General features: G+C 45.9%; 1 protein-coding gene across 4 annotated transcripts in view; it reads left to right on the forward strand.

The window, feature by feature from the left end:
- Nucleotides 1-17,759, forward strand: part of AMOTL1 (angiomotin like 1) — a 183,951-nt gene that overhangs the window by 154,273 nt on the left and 11,919 nt on the right. For all 4 annotated transcript variants that reach the window (XR_011319439.1, XM_069759173.1, XM_069759171.1 and 1 more), the window contains 2 exons: nucleotides 4,613-4,757; nucleotides 6,224-6,313. Coding sequence is in view for 3 of the 4 variants with exons in the window: in XM_069759173.1 (XP_069615274.1) it covers nucleotides 4,613-4,757; nucleotides 6,224-6,313 (235 nt within the window). In the remaining variant the exon portion in view is untranslated. The remainder of the gene's footprint in view (nucleotides 1-4,612; nucleotides 4,758-6,223; nucleotides 6,314-17,759) is intronic.

Here is a 17,759-nt window from a genome sequence, read left to right on the forward strand (position 1 = left end):
ATAACAATGCCATAGTGCCCCAATAACAGTGCCATAGTGCCCAAAGGGCAATGCCATAGTGCCCCAATCACAGTGCCATAGTGCTCCAATAACCATGCCATAGGGCCCCAATAACAGTGCCATAGTTCCCCAATAACAGTGCCATAGTGCCCCAATAACAGTGCCATAGTGCCCCGATAAGTGTCATAGTGGCCCAATAGCAGTGTCATAGTGCCCCAATAACAATGCCATAGGGCCCCAATAACAGTGCCATAGTGCCCCAAAAACAATGCCATAGTGCTCCAATAACAGTGCCATAGTTCCCCAATAACAGTACCATAGCGCCCCAATAACAGTGCCATAGTGTCCCAATAACAGTACTATAGTGCCCCGATAACAGTGCCATAGTGCCCCAATAACAATGCCATAGTGCCCCGATAACAGTGCCATAGTGCCCCAATAACAATGCCATAGTGCTCCAATAACAGTGTCATAGTGGCCCAATAGCAGTGTCATAGTGCCCCAATAACAGTGCCATAGTGCTCCAATAACAGTGTCATAGTGCCCCAATAACAGTGTCATAGTGGCCCCAATAACAATGCCATAGGGCCCCAACAACAGTGCCATAGTGCCCCAATAACAATGCCATAGTGCCCCAATAACAGTACTATAGTGCCCCAATAACAGCGCCGTAGTGCCCCGATAAGTGTCATAGTGCCCTAATAACAGTGTCATTGTGTCCCAATAACAATGCCATAGTGCCCCAATAACAGTGCCATAGTGCCCCAATAACAATGCCATAGTGCCCCAATAACAGTGTCATAGTGCCACAATAACAATGCCATAGTGCTCCAATAACAGTGTCATAGTGCCCCAATAACAATGCCATAGTGCCCCAATAACAGTGTCATAGTGCCACAATAACAATGCCATAGTGCCCCAATAACAGTGTCAAAGTGCCACAATAACAATGCCATAGTGCCCCAATAACAGTGTCATAGTGCCACAATAACAATGCCATAGTGCCCCAATAACAATGCCACAGTGCCCCAATAACAGTACTATAGTGCCCCAATAACAATGCCATAGTGCCCCAATAACAGTGTCATAGTGCCACAATAACAATGCCATAGTGCCCCAATAACAGTGCCATAGTGCCCCAATAACAGTGTCATAGTGCCACAATAACAATGCCATAGTGCCCCAATAACAATGCCATAGTGCCCCAATAACAGTACTATAGTGCCCCAATAACAATGCCATAGTGCCCCAATAACAGTGCCATAGTGCCCCAATAACAATGCCATAGTGCTCCAATAACAGTGTCATAGTGCCCCAATAACAGTGTCATAGTGGCCCCAATAACAATGCCATAGGGCCCCAACAACAGTGCCATAGTGCCCCAATAACAATGCCATAGTGCCCCAATAACAGTGTCATAGTGCCCCAATAACAATGCCATAGGGCCCCAATAACAGTGTCATAGTGGCCCCAATAACAATGCCATAGTGCCCCAATAACAGTGCCATAGTGCCCCAATAACAGTGTCATAGTGGCCCCAATAACAATGCCATAGGGCCCCAATAACAATGCCATAGTGCCCCAATAACAGTGTCATAGTGCCCCAATAACAATGCCACAGTGCCCCAATAACAGTGTCATAGTGGCCCCAATAACAGTGTCATAGGGCCCCAACAACAATGCCATAGTGCCCCAATAACAGTACTATAGTGCCCCAATAACAATGCCATAGGGCCCCAATTACAGTGTCATAGTGGCCCCAATAACAATGCCATAGGGCCCCAATAACAATGCCATAGGGCCCCAACAACAATGCCATAGTGCCCCAATAACAGTACTATAGTGCCCCAATAACAGCGCCGTAGTGCCCCGATAAGTGTCATAGTGCCCTAATAACAGTGTCATTGTGTCCCAATAACAGTGTCATAGTGGCCCCAATAACAGTATCATAATTTCCTAATAACAGTCCCATAGTGCCCTAATAACAGTGTCATAGTGGCCCCAATAACAGTATCATAATTTCCTAATAACAGTCCCATAGGGCCCCAATAACAATGCCATAGGGCCCCAACAACAATGCCATAGTGCCCCAATAACAGTACTATAGTGCCCCAATAACAGCGCCGTAGTGCCCCGATAAGTGTCATAGTGCCCTAATAACAGTGTCATTGTGTCCCAATAACAGTGTCATAGTGGCCCCAATAACAGTATCATAATTTCCTAATAACAGTCCCATAGTGCCCTAATAACAGTGTCATCCTGCCGCCAGATGCCGTTTTTGCATTTTTCCACAGCTGATAGTTTTCCTGTAGTAGCAGGAGATGGCGGCTTTCTGGGTAGTGAGTACAGTGAGGGGTTAACGTCTTTCCTTGGCAGCCTGTTCCTTTATAGACTTTCTCCGCTCCTGTTGTTTCTATGATTGCTGCGCCTGTCACTTATGGCTGACACTTGGCTTCTGCTGGTTTTTTACCGCACTCATCTGCGCCTGTAATGTACGGCGCACTTCTAGCGACATAGAGTTGTAGACTGTGAAGATGTTATCTGCGGGGCCGCCATTGTAACTTTCCAGCAGGGTCCATGACAGCTGTAGGCGTGTAATGTCATCCTTGCCTCGGCAGCGTTATTACTTATAGACATACGGTATATAAAGTTTATATCACATCTGCATTGTGCTGCGTAGGAAAAGTGCTACAGAACTGAGGTGGTGAAAAAAGGACTTTTGTAGCTAAAAAGTATATAGACATTAATGTGGATGGTGGTTTGGATTTACACAATATGGAATTTCTCCTCTTTCCCACTGAGAACCCATAGCCCAAGGTCCCCTGTGTGATTGAAGCCTTACTGAGCATGTGTGACCGCTGCTACATTACCTCTCTAGCCCCTATAGACAGCGGACAGTTCATGAATCTGGGGTCACACATCCTCAGCAGCACTTCTCAGTGATAGCACCTCAGAGATCATACTTGTATCACCTATATTAATAGATGGTTATATTGAAAGGAAACCTCTATACACAGTAGATAGCACAGGATCCACCACTCACAATAGGTGATGGCACAGCTCACCTCCTCCTCCTGTACAATGACTGATGACACCTCTATATACAGTAGATAACACAGGATCCACCATTCACAATAGGTGATGGCACAGCTCACCTCCTCCTCCTGTACAATGACTGATGACACCTCTATATACAGTAGATAACACAGGATCCACCATTCACAATAGGTGATGGCACAGCTCACCTCCTCCTCCTGTACAATGACTGATGACACCTCTATATACAGTAGATAACACAGGATCCACCATTCACAATAGGTGATGGCACAGCTCACCTCCTCCTCCTGTACAATGACTGATGACACCTCTATATACAGTAGATAACACAGGATCCACCATTCACAATAGGTGATGGCACAGCTCACCTCCTCCTCCTGTACAATGACTGATGACACCTCTATATACAGTAGATAACACAGGATCCACCATTCACAATAGGTGATGGCACAGCTCACCTCCTCCTCCTGTACAATGACTGATGACACCTCTATATACAGTAGATAACACAGGATCCACCATTCACAATAGGTGATGGCACAGCTCACCTCCTCCTCCTGTACAATGACTGATGACACCTCTATATACAGTAGATAACACAGGATCCACCATTCACAATAGGTGATGGCACAGCTCACCTCCTCCTCCTGTACAATGACTGATGACACCTCTATATACAGTAGATAACACAGGATCCACCATTCACAATAGGTGATGGCACAGCTCATAATGCATTATCAGCTGTGACCAACACCCCGCCTCACCAACACCGGAGCTACCGCCTCACCAACACCGGAGCTCCTGCAACCCTCAACCTACTGTCTCCTTCCCCATAATCCTGTAGAATGTAAGCCCGCAAGGGCAGGGTCCTCGCCCCTCTGTATCAGTCTGTCATTGTTAGTTTGTTTACTGTATGTGATATTTGTAACTTGTATGTAACCCCTTCTCATGTACAGCACCATGGAATCAATGGTGCTATATAAATAAATAATAATAATAATAATTATGTGTGCATTGGTGCTGTAAGCACAAAACAATAGGCTCTTGTTGATTAAAGGGGTATTCCTATCTCCAAGATCTTATCCCAATATGTAGTAGGTGTAGTAATAATATCAGCAATTAGAAATGTAGTACAGTTCTTCTGATTTGCTATGTCGCTTACCCCATGTGCAGGGCATTGCAGTAGCTTAGGTATCCATGGTTACCACCACTAATAGGTATCTAACTGTCACTGTATGAGTGGTTGTAACTATGGATACTACTGCAATGTCACTGCAATGCCCTGTTCATGGGGTGAGATAGCTAATCAGAAGAACTATACTACATTTCTAATTGCAGGTATTTGCAAATATTATTATTATTACACCTACTACATATTGGGGTAAGATCTTGGGGATGTGAATCCCTATTTAAGAGTGTTTGCAAAGTTGCCACATAAATCTGTTTAGTGGATATTACCATGATCTTTTAGATGTTTCCATGACTGTGCAGCGTCATCTCATCACCTCACGGACATCTTCATTTTTCTCATTTCCTTATTTCCTTTTTTACCTAGTTTGAATCCGAAATCCAGAAGATTTCAGAAGCTTACGAGAGTCTGGTGAAATCCTCTTCGAAGAGGGAGGCGCTAGATAAAGCCATGAAAAATAAGCTGGAGGGTGAAATCCGGAGGTTGCACGACTTCAACCGTGACCTGAGAGGTAATGGGGTCCTGATCTGCCGCTCCATCGTGATGTCATAACAGTCAGAACGCCCACGTTCGGCGTTATTTTATCATTACCCCGTGTTTTGCTATTCTTCTGCGTGACGACGTTGTTCCAGATCTTTACTTCTTGGTTCTGACCTGGCAATCCAATCAGTTCCTGCCAGTCTGCTTCACCGGCCAGCAGTCACTCCATGGACTCAACCCAAGGTCCCCGCATAAGTCCAAAGTCCAAGAATGAAGGCCAGGTGGCTAGCACAAAGCTTGTCCTTTGAAGCCCTGTTTATTGGCACAGAACAGGTTCATAGACCTTGTGTCCACTAATCACCAGCTACAAGAAGCCAGCATGCTTTTGGTGCAGCTTCCTGACACCCACCAAATGCTGGTGCTGCACAATACTCTTAGATCCCATCTGCTCTCCCTCGAAGGTTGTGGCCTCCTAATTCCATTACTTAGTTTAAAGGGTACGGTCTTTTTTTTAAAAAAATATTTCCATAGCCAATAGCAGAGGCTGCAATGGAGCGAAGAGTATGCTGTGCAGAAAAATAAAAATAAAGGGGAATTTCAATGAGGATTACAGCAGCCAAGGTCTTTTTAGTCAGATCCTTCCAAACGTTCCTCCTCATATTCAAGGATGGACGGAGCTTGATGACCAATAGATTTTACCACAGTCTGTCGGGAGATGTTTGTGCCGTATGGTTCTGATGGAAATTGCATTGTGTTTAAAGGTTGTGAGGCTATTATGGATTTTTAAAATGAGAAATTGGGGTCCCCAAAGGGAACTTGTCAGTCGATTCATGCTGTCTAAACTATGGAGAGCACGAATCGAAGCTTGACTGCACAGTTATGTAGTTTGGAGAACTGGGGACTGGTGATGAGGGAACGTGCTGGGATAAGGTGTTATCTGAGCATGCTCTGATGCTAACAGAGTGACTTCGGCGTGATCGAAAAATACATTCGAGTCCTCGCAGTACCATGTCTCACCGCAACACTGCCTGTTTATTAGGCTCTCCCTGCAGGTTTAATGGCTATTCGGAGTTCCTGTTTGTTGGACAATCCCTGCATGTGCAGCGGCTGTCGAACGGGGACTCAAACATATTATTCGAGCACGCCGACTTGGTAAGCACCCGAGCATGCTCAGATAACACCTTGTCCAAGCACGTTCGCTCATCACTACCGGGTCTATAGGCAGAGGTGATACTAGTTTGACGCCGCCCCAACCAGCTTTTCTCTCCATTGTGTGTCCTTAGAGACCTGTCAATCAACTACAACAGCGCAAAGAAGCTAAAAAGTGCACTGAGAAAATAGTAAACTCCCTTTAAACCAGCCCCCCTACCCCACACGTATGTTCCATCCTCCATAACAAGGTCAGCGCGGAGCGGAGGTCCTCTCGTTAGTCCGTCGGGTCAGGGAATACTCTTTCCAGCTCCCAATCTTTCATCCTCGTTTCCTGTCTTTGTGCAGATCGGCTAGAGACGGCGAACAGGCAGCTGGCCAGCCGAGAGTATAATGGACACGAGGACGCATCGGAAGAGGGGCACTACGCCTTGAAAAGTGAGTGCTGGAGTCTCAGAGGTTCCCATAAGCAGCCGAAAGGCGACTTTCTCCTAAACCCGCTGTGACTGCAGAGGAAGCCGCACAATGCATCGGAAAATTGATGACTCCTCTTAGTTCTTTTATTGTTTTTCCTAAAGTGCTGGCCTTGCAGGGCAGGCAGGAGCGTAGCCGGTGGGGGTGCAGAGGTCGCCATCACACCCCGGTATGGTGCCAGAGAGCACCCAAAGACCCTTCTGAGTCCACAAACCTGCCCTGAAATTTGCTCCATAGATGTCAACATTCATTTGTAACTTTAAAGGGGTTTTCTCATCAGAAACCCTTGACACAAGGGCCGACACGGCCATTCAGAAGATTACTAAGACACGGATAGATCAGCCGCTTCTTCTCAGCAGCTCTTATCTCTGCCTCCATAAAGGAACACTCCTTTTTTGTTGCCCTTTCAGAAAAGCTTTTTCCCTGGTAGGAGTTAAGTTCCTTGTAAATAACAAAACAAACCGTGCCTTACTTCCCCTCCCCAGGTCAAGTGCTGAGTCTCTGGTGCTGTTCCCGGTGTCTGCTATTGGCTGCAGTGCTGATGTCACATCCACAGCGGAGCAGCCAATCAGTGATCGCAGCGGCTCTTAGGGGGCATTCGCTGATTGGCTGGTGACATCAGAGCTACAGCCAATAACAGACACCAGGAGGAGCGGCGGAGACTCAATGCTGGACCAGGTGACAGTGAGTAAAGAACAGGTTGTTGTTTTTGTTTTTTTTATAAGAAACTGTAGCTGGAGATGAAGATTCTCTGATAGGGGACAACCCCTTTAATAAGGCTTAAGGACAGGACTTTGGTTGGATTTTTGTGTTTTGGACAAAAATTCGGTACTGATTAATATCTAGTGTACCCACCTCGTGGCCGGGGCTTTGATTTTCTAACATGCAGCTCCAAATTTCCTAAATTGGTGATAAAGGTTATTATTTTTTAATGCCTGCAGTCACCACTAGAGGGAGCTTAGGAGCTTACTGCATACATTAGCCTCTAAGGGCCCCCTAGTGGTCACTGCAGGAATACAGAATTTGGAGCTCTGTATCCGAAAAATGCAGCTACTTTTTTTGAATCCCTTTCACTACAATAAAACATCTTGTTACATTCAGTACATCCTGCAGTCGGAGTGTCACAATGAACTCTCATATAAAGCCATTTATTTCACACCATGCAACACGAATCTCCACTTGTTCCCAGGCGCGTCTTATCTTCAAAAGCATTCCCTGCTAGGCATGCTGTGATTATCTGAAGCCCGAAATGGAGTTGAATATTAATCCTGAGCTCTTGTACAGAAATCCACTGTACTGCGGAGACCTGCCGCTCTCAATCACGGCGCGGCAGGATCAGTCATCTGATAGTCACCATTGGGAGTAGTCGCTACGCTAAACGTTTCGAAGAAACCGCGCGGGGAAATAAGACAAATAAAAGCGACGGAGGAGATATGTAGGATAAGTATTTCATAATGACATTGACAAGACGCTACCGAATGTGACGTTATAAGATGACAACCTTATTACCCGTCCATCCACAATCTTATCACATGCAGTTCACCTATCTTCCCGTTTCGTACCTGCCACCAACTGTCCAAAATTTACTGGGACTCTCCAGAGTTTTTAGTTTCGTACCGGACAAAATTGGGTTGTCCCAGCTCTGAAAGGGGGCAGACTTTGTGTAAACCCCACTTAAAAACGGGAGTACCAGGCTGTTCCTTGGGTGTTACAGAGAGGTTCGGGGCATTCTGTATCTGGTTGGTGGACAGGACTTAAATATCCCTAATTCCCACAAACTTTACATAAATCAGTAGGAAAAGATGAGAAATCTGCTTCTGTGTCCACTATTGAGCTACTTCTTCCACTCCTCCCTCCTGAACTCACCATCCTCTCTGAAAAACTGAAAAAAACCATCTCACATTTAGGCAAAGCAAGATGGACTGCCAGCTCACTGAGGGATCAGGTTACACCTCTTATTATATGAGGGTAGATAGACAAGGATGATCATGCTCCAGCTTGAAGCAATTGTGTAAGCTCACTCCAGAGCTGGATTCACAGCCACGCAGCTCAATACCAGTGTATATTATACTCCATCTTGCTGCTGCTAACATCTCATGTTCTACATTGAAAGAAGAGCAGGAATCCCTCATGTCTGTATCTGCTGTATTTTGAAGACATCATAGCAGATAGTTTCCATCCACAAGCTCGGAGGCAATGAAAAATGAGTGATAAAGGCTGCGGAGGGGAAAAACTGGTCATGCAATGGCCAGAAATAGTGTTATTCCTCCTGTAACACTCACAGGACAACAGGGGAAGTACGAAGTAAAATGTCCTCTGCCTCCCTAACATGCTCTTTTTATATAGTCATGTGCCTTAGCTAAAATGTGACCCTGCAGCTATTTTTCATCAGTACCATTTACATTTTCAGATTTTTGTTAACTCTGTCCCACCTTTTTTTTAAGCCGTGTCGCTGGCATCAATTTCTATTTTTTTCTAATGAAATGGAAAAAACGTTCAACGTTCACCTTCCGATCTGTGATTTTTTTTTAGTAAATAAAATATGGCGTGAACAGATTTCCAAATCATTACATTATTCTTTTCTTTTCACTTTCCACAGCGTCCCAACTTTTTTTTGGAATTGGGGTTGCAATATGTGATTGCGCGTTGTCTTCCAGAACCCAATGGTCACTTTTTATCAGCTCTCTGGTCTGGTCTGAGCATACAGAGTAAAGTTCTGTAGAAAATGGTGAACTCTAATAGCAGACATCCAGTTCACACTTTCCCGGAATTCAATCCTATTCAGCCGAGACAATTTATACTTTCCAACAAAATGAATTGGCGTAATGAATATTCTGTGGATGAATGTAGGTCACACGATCCAGAGAGCGAATGGAGTCATGAAGGACATGCGACTGCTCAGCTGATGAACAAGCTCTGTGTTGTTCCTCTGTAGGAAGAGGCCCATCTGACTCGGGTTTCTGAAGAGCAGAATCTTTTGACAACAATTAACACGGAAACAGCTGGAAGAAATGGCTGTGACGAAGTCAGAGGGAAGGCTTCACACCTAGGGATGAGTGAACCTGAACTTGGAAGTTAAGGGTTCGTAGTGGACACCTAGCAATCTGAGCCCCAAGTCATGCAGCAGTCTCTTCTGAGTTTCGATGACTCCTTTTACTTGGGTTCCGCGGCCCATCCACCTGGCCCTGCCCCAGACTCAGAAGAGACTGCATGCATAGTAACATAGTAACATAGTTAGTAAGGCCGAAAAAAGACATTTGTCCATCCAGTTCAGCCTATATTCCATCATAATAAATCCCCAGATCTACGTCCTTCTACAGAACCTAATAATTGTATGATACAATATTGTTCTGCTCCAGGAAGACATCCAGGCCTCTCTTGAACCCCTCGACTGAGTTCGCCATCACCACCTCCTCAGGCAAGCAATTCCAGATTCTCACTGCCCTAACAGTAAAGAATCCTCTTCTATGTTGGTGGAAAAACCTTCTCTCCTCCAGACGCAAAGAATGCCCCCTTGTGCCCGTCACCTTCCTTGGTATAAACAGATCCTCAGCGAGATATTTGTATTGTCCCCTTATATACTTATACATGGTTATTAGATCGCCCCTCAGTCGTCTTTTTTCTAGACTAAATAATCCTAATTTCGCTAATCTATCTGGGTATTGTAGTTCTCCCATCCCCTTTATTAATTTTGTTGCCCTCCTTATATCCTCTAGTTCCATTATATCCAACCACTTGTTAGGATGGATGATGAGTACGTGGGAGGGCTAGTGCACACAGTCAGTGGACCACCGCAACACAGGTCAGATGATGACGTAACTCGGTTGCCAACTGCGACGTCTTTATGCAGTGTCAGACTGGCAAGGAGGGCAGGGTTGGGGATTCGTTGGAAGATGATGCCGGGAATGAAGAGGTCCTAGACCCAATATGCGCGGTTCGGAGGAAGAGGAGGTGGCCACACTGCCACAAGAGCATGGCAAAAGAGGGGGCAAGGTGCAAAGACACAGCGGGCAGCCCCTTGCCAGTACATCGACTGCTACTGTTCACCGTGCCACTGATGTAAGAATACCAAAGGCAACTCAAAAGAGCTCCCTGTTGTGGCATATCATCAGGAAATGTGCTGCCGACAAGCGACAGGTGGTTTGCACTCTGACCCTGAAGCGAGGCATAAATGTTCTGAACCGGAGCTTCACCTGCATGACGAAGCATCTGAATTTCAAGCACGAGGTGCAGTGGAGTACACACCTTAAAAGCTTGACATATCTGAGCCTCCTCCTGCTCCCTTTTTTGCTGCTGTCTCAGTCTTTTCACCTCGCTCACAATCAACCTCCTCCCCGCAATGAGAGGATGTGACGGCATCACCACCACCACTACCAGTGTCACCGAGCATCTTCACACCATCCTATGGAAGTGTTCCATTCCCCAAATCCTTGAATGAAAGAGGAGATACCAACCAAGCCACCCACAAGCCATGGTCCTGAATGATAGCATTTCAAAATTACTACTGAAATGCTGCCATTCCGGCTGCTGGAGACGGACAGTTTTCAAAAAAACTGATGTCGGTGGCTGTCCCTCTGTACGTTGTTCCCAGTCGCCTCTACTTTTCCAGCCAGGCCATCCCTGCCCTGCACAAACATGCTGCGGACCAAATCAGGTGTGTACTACGCAACACCATCAGTGTCAAAGTCAACATAACCACCGATACGTGGACCAGTAAGCACTGGCAGGGACCTCACATCTCCCTAACTGCCTACAAGGTAAATGTGGCGGCTGGGGCAGAGGCGGGAGGCGTTCTACCTCATGTCCTACCACCACCTAGTATTGCTGGACGTTTATCTGTCCTGGTGCCTCCTCCTACTACTTCTTCTTCCAAGGCCTCCTACTCATTTGGTCACAGGACTACTTGCTCCACCAACTTGAGCACAACCAGTGGGAAACAACAGCAGGCTGCTCTTAAACTCCTCTGTTTGGGGGACAAATCCCACAACGCGCAGGGGCTGTGGACTGGGATCAAACGTTGGGGTACTCTGCCCCATGCTCTGTGGGTGAAATTTGTAAGCTGCTAATGTTGGGGTACTCTACCCCATGCTCTGTGGGTGAAATTTGTAAGCTGCTAATGTTGGGGTACTCTACCCCATGCTCTGTGGGTGAAATTTGTAAGCTGCTAATGTTGGGGTACTCTGCCCCATGCTCTGTGGGTGAAATTTGTAAGCTGCTAATGTTGGGGTACTCTGCCCCATGCTCTGTGGGTGAAATTTGTAAGCTGCTAATGTTGGGGTACTCTACCCCATGCTCTGTGGGTGAAATTTGTAAGCTGCTTATGTTGGGGTACTCTGCCCCATGCTCTGTGGGTGAAATTTGTAAGCTGCTAATGTTGGGGTACTCTGCCCCATCCTCTGTGGGTGAAATTTGTAAGCTGCCAATGTTGGGGTACTCTGCCCCATGCTCTGTGGGTGAAATCTGTAAGCTGCTAATGTTGGGGTACTCTGCCCATACTCTGTGGGTGAAATTTGTAAGCTGCTAATGTTGGGGTACTCTGCCCCATGCTCTGTGGGTGAAATTTGTAAGCTGCTAATGTTGGGGTACTCTGCCCCATCCTCTGTGGGTGAAATTTGTAAGCTGCTAATGTTGGGGTACTCTGCCCCATGCTCTGTGGGTGAAATTGGTAAACTGCTAATGTTGGGGTACTCTGCCCCATGCTCTGTGGGTGAAATATATAAGCTGCTAATGTTGGGGCACTCTACCCCATGCTCTGTGGGTGAAATTTGTAAGCTGCTAATGTTGGGGTACTCTGCCCATACTCTGTGGGTGAAATTTGTAAGCTGCTAATGTTGGGGTACTCTGCCCCATGCTCTGTGGGTGAAATTTGTAAGCTGCTAATGTTGGGGTACTCTGCCCATACTCTGTGGGTGAAATTTGTAAGCTGCCAATGTTGGGGTACTCTGCCCATACTCTGTGGGTGAAATTTGTAAGCTGCCAATGTTGGGGTACTCTGCCCCATGCTCTGTGGGTGAAATTTGTAAGCTGCCAATGTTGGGGTACTCTGCCCATACTCTGTGGGTGAAATTTGTAAGCTGCTAATGTTGGGGTACTCTGCCCCATGCTCTGTGGGTGAAATTTGTAAGCTGCTAATGTTGGGGTACTCTGCCCCATGCTCTGTGGGTGAAATTTGTAAGCTGCTAATGTTGGGGTACTCTGCCCCATGCTCTGTGGGTGAAATTGGTAAACTGCCAATGTTGGGGTACTCTGCCCCATGCTCTGTGGGTGAAATATATAAGCTGCTAATGTTGGGGCACTCTACCCCATGCTCTGTGGGTGAAATTTGTAAGCTGCTAATGTTGGGGTACTCTGCCCATACTCTGTGGGTGAAATTTGTAAGCTGCTAATGTTGGGGTACTCTGCCCCATGCTCTGTGGGTGAAATTTGTAAGCTGCTAATGTTGGGGTACTCTGCCCATACTCTGTGGGTGAAATTTGTAAGCTGCCAATGTTGGGGTACTCTGCCCATACTCTGTGGGTGAAATTTGTAAGCTGCCAATGTTGGGGTACTCTGCCCCATGCTCTGTGGGTGAAATTTGTAAGCTGCCAATGTTGGGGTACTCTGCCCATACTCTGTGGGTGAAATTTGTAAGCTGCTAATGTTGGGGTACTCTGCCCCATGCTCTGTGGGTGAAATTTGTAAGCTGCTAATGTTGGGGTACTCTGCCCCATGCTCTGTGGGTGAAATTTGTAAGCTGCTAATGTTGGGGTACTCTGCCCCATGCTCTGTGGGTGAAATTGGTAAACTGCCAATGTTGGGGTACTCTGCCCCATGCTCTGTGGGTGAAATATATAAGCTGCTAATGTTGGGGCACTCTACCCCATGCTCTGTGGGTGAAATTTGTAAGCTGCTAATGTTGGGGTACTCTGCCCATACTCTGTGGGTGAATTTTTTAACTGGGCTGGAAGTACCAAGCCTCAGTCTCTGTAAGGGCAATGTTAGGCTACTTTCACACATCAGGTTTTCAGTGTCAGGCTAAATCCGGCGAGTGTTGGAAAAACTGGATCCGGCGCAGATTGTGAAAAACTGATGCAACAGATCAGTTTTTTTTTTACGGATCCGGCTAGCATATCTAGATTATTGGATAAAAAAAAAATTTGGAGCATGCTCAGTTTAAAAAAACGGATCAGGCCGCCGGATCCGCCTTTTTCCGGCTCCGGCTCCGGCTCCCATAGGCTTCCATTCTAGCAAACAGCCAGAAGTGCCGGATCCGGCGCTTCAGGCTTTTTCGCCGGAGACAAAAAAACGTTGCTATGGATGTTTTTTCAAGAAACCGGAAGAGGCAGATTTACCGGATCTGGCAAAAACCGGACGAAACGCCTGATCCGGTTTTTTTAAAATGAGCCGGATTTAGCCTGACACTGAAAACCTGATGTGTGAAAGTAGCCTTAAAAATGTTTATGTTCTTCATTTACTTCCTATTTTACCATGATTGCTATGGTGACAGAACCTGTTTAAGTAATTTCCCTATTCACATTTTTTGCAGGGTAATTGTCCTGCTCTTACCCCCATTTAGCTTCCTTTTGCAGCCCACTAGCCCTCACCATGACCGTTTTACAGCCACTATAAAGCCCCAACGTTGGGTCCCCAGTGACATCTATTGGGTTCGGGTCCAGGGTCAAGTTCAGACCCAAACCAAACTGTTTACTGTATGTCCGTCGAACCCGGTGAATCTGAACATCCACGGATTCGCTCATCTCTATTCACAACTACTAAATACCTAAACTTTCATTCAAAGGGTTTATTTTCCAATCCAAATGTATCACTTTCTGGCGGAAACGTAATGGGAATCTGTCATCAGGTACTACATAATCTGATAGCAGCATGATGTAGGGGCTGAGACTCTGATTCCAGCGATGTGTCACTTACTTGGCTGCTTGTTGTAGCTTCAATAAAATCAGGGTTTTAACAGTAGGAGATTATGACTAGAGGACTGACTAGCTGTCTCGTGCCACGTAGTTCTCCTGCTAGGTGTGTAACCCCGCCCCTAGAACTGATTACTAGCTTTCTGCCTATGCAGAGTGTACACAGAAAGTTGCCAATCAGGGCGGGGTTATACAGAGCTCAGCATTCAGAGAACTGGCAGCTCTGTAGAGGATAATCTCATGCTGCTCTCAGATTACACAGGAAAACCTGGTGACAGATTCCATTTAGGGCCCTATATTATCTGATAAACAGCTGAAACCTCCAATTTTAGCAGGACCAGTTGGCCATCTGAGGTGATCGCTTGTGGGAGTTGGGAGAGATGGCTGCCGGCCAAGTAAACCTTCTTCCAACCTCTATCTTCTGTGTATGTGTATGGCCAGCTTTAATGATAAGATCTGTTGTATCATAAGCAGCGCCATTAGCATCCTTAGGCCGTGTAAGGTACTGCATCTCCGCCTGAGTCACTTCCATGAGGCTAGGCTGCAGTCACGGTACTGGCCGCGACCCATGGACATGATAGGGAACTCAGCCCAGGGTCTATTGACGGAACATTGATATTGATTACTTTTAAAGGCATATGGTATAGGAATACCATCAATAAATAAATGTGTGGTCATATTTGTCAACTGTCCTGAAACTTATGGGAAGGCTCCCAGAAAAATGAGAGACCTTGACTCCTAAAATCCCCTGATAACGCTGAAAACTCCCGAAACATCCCAAAAATACAGAACTTCCTGAAGGTTTGTCGAGGGAGCGTGAAAAACATGTAGGGGGAATTATGTTTAAAGGGAATCAGTCAGCTCGTTTTTGCTATGTGATCCGAGAGCAGCATAATGTAGGAACAGAGACCCTGAAACCAGCAGTGTATCACTCACTAGGTTGCTGTCTCAGTGTTTGATCAGCAGGAGATTATCACTACAGGACTAGGTGTCTCGTGCCTCCTGGTCCTCCTGCTCTGTGAGTCCCCGCCCCCCATATCTGATTGACAGCTTTCTGTCAGTGGATGGTGTACACAGAAAGCTGCCAATCAGTGGTGTGGGCGGGGCTACACAGAGCTCAGCATTCAGAGCACTGCTAGATCTGCAGCAGAGAAAACTGTGATTGTATCAAAAGGACAGCAAGCAGCCCAGTAAGTGACACATCGCTGGAATCAGGGTCTCCGCCTCTACATCATGCTGCTCTCAGATTACATAGCAATAACCCGGTGACCGATTCCCTTTCAAAAAATGTATACATCACTTATTATAAGGATTTAAGGTGCCTATAAGTCACTGTTGACTTTCTCAAACGACTCTTGAAACAGATGAATGAGCATCCATGAGTTCTCTTTAGGGATGGCGGCCTACTTACCCGGAGGAAAAAGTATCAGACGGTCGTCCGGTCCCACCAAAATTGTTGGGTTTGGCCTTTAGGTGATGATGTCCCGATCTACTCATCCAATCTGAAGCTAATTTATCCCCTTTCCCTAAATGTGGACCCATATCATCCCCATGGCTAGACCCCCGGGGCACAGCGCTGCCTTACAATCCTACGTATGTGTACATGTGTATTTTTTTTCCCTTCATTTATGTGCCATCGGTAAGAAGAATGAATGGTCCTGAAGAGCTTTTCATTATGGCCTTTATTAAGTTCTCGTCCCGTCACAATGGAGCCGCCTCCAGCGCAGTTAATTACTTCACATTTCACAGTGTTGACCGGACAGAACAGACCGGGAAACAATAAGAAATGTCAGCACGTAATTAAACCTGACAAAACAGAGCTCGGGCAATAGAAGCGGCTTCTCTAATGTGCGGCCAAAAATACTTCTGCCTTGTTTGCTTCATTTGAATATAGAGATCAAAGGCCCCGGCGGCCATTGTACTGCAGGGGTGTGCGGACTGCTATACGGTCTGCGTCATGGGTATCGGGTGATCTTACCTCCAAATTGCACAGACTGGAGGAGAAATATCGCACCTCTCCTTTTAATGGCTCCAAATTGGTAATTTTACAGGTTGTCGCTAAACCCAAGAGTCTGAACACGATGCATAAAGAGAGTTCACCGCTGATACCAATTGTGACAAAATAATTCTAAATTAAGTAAACTCCAATTAAACGTGTGTAATTGGTTACTGAATACTATTTGTTTGTATTCCTTTACGGTTTCTGCATCGTAGCCCCTTATGCAATATACATCATACAAAGAAGTTCCTCGGTGGTGAAAAAAAATTGTGAAACGAGTTATCTGTGAACCAGTTGGTTGAGACTATCTGAAATTATACCTTCCACATGCACAGAGAATGAGAGGTTCCTGCTTTCCTGTCTCTATGTATTATATATTCAGAAGCAGCAGCATGGAGAACATTAGTCAGCAGTACTGAGCAGTGTAGCTGTGAATCCAGTTCCAGTTTTGCTTGTTCTCTCACTGTGCTGAGTGCTGTTCGCTCCTCCTCCCTTTAGACTCTAATAGCTGTAATCTGACACTTCAGTGAGCTGGCAGTCTGTCTTATTTGATGAAGATGAAGCGATTATCCAAGACTAATTATTATTTTTTTTACTACTGGCCTAAGGACAGGCAAATAGTTGATAACTATCTGCCTTCTTGTGCCGGCCATTCAGCAGCTTTTGCTGACGTCACGTCGACAGCAGTGGGTTCTCTTCTCTGTTCTATTAACAGGACGTGACTGCCGACGTCATGCTGATTGACAGCCTGCTCCAGGCTGCCCAACTGCAGGGAGTCGGCTGTCAATCAGCATGACGTCACATCCTGACAACAGAGCAGCCTGGAAGAAGAAGAGCTGCTCTGTTGACATGGAGCAGCTGAATCGCTGGTAGGAGCTGCTGGGTAGATCAGGAAGGTAGTTGCCTCTGTGAGCAAACTACCTGCACGTTAGTTTTTAGGCCCATAGTTAAAAAAAAAAAATAAAATAGTCCTGGACAACCCCTTTCAGAGTCAATAGTGAGTTCACGAGGGAAGAGAAGAAGTGGATAAGTGGAGAAAGTTTTTTATTATTCTGATAAGATATATTATAAAGTTTTGGCAATTCACCTGTGCAATTGATTTATGCAAAGTTTGTTGAAACAACCATTTAAAAAAAAGAATATACACTTTAAGTATAATTTTTAATTATGATCATTATTGGTGTCCTAAGGTGGTCATCACCATAACAGTAAATGGGTGCTCTGGTTTGGACAATCTATTTTTGTTAAAAGAGTTCCTCGATGATAATGGTGTCCAGTCCTACATCGGGAACTCCAGCAATCAACCTTAAACTGCGGAGGAACCTTGGTAAACCTTACAGTGCCAAAATAGTGGAAATAATAAAGCATTACACAGGCCTGCATGTGTAAAAAGTGGGCAATCCAGAGAGATCTGCTCCCTGCAGCTTTCATATGCTTTGGCAAATTGATAAGGGCTGTGATCCCATTTGGAAAAGGATCCCATATTGGGTAGACCTATGCCACGCGT

This window comes from Ranitomeya imitator, chromosome 3 (genome assembly GCF_032444005.1).
Source record: "Ranitomeya imitator isolate aRanImi1 chromosome 3, aRanImi1.pri, whole genome shotgun sequence".
Taxonomy (NCBI): domain Eukaryota; kingdom Metazoa; phylum Chordata; class Amphibia; order Anura; family Dendrobatidae; genus Ranitomeya; species Ranitomeya imitator.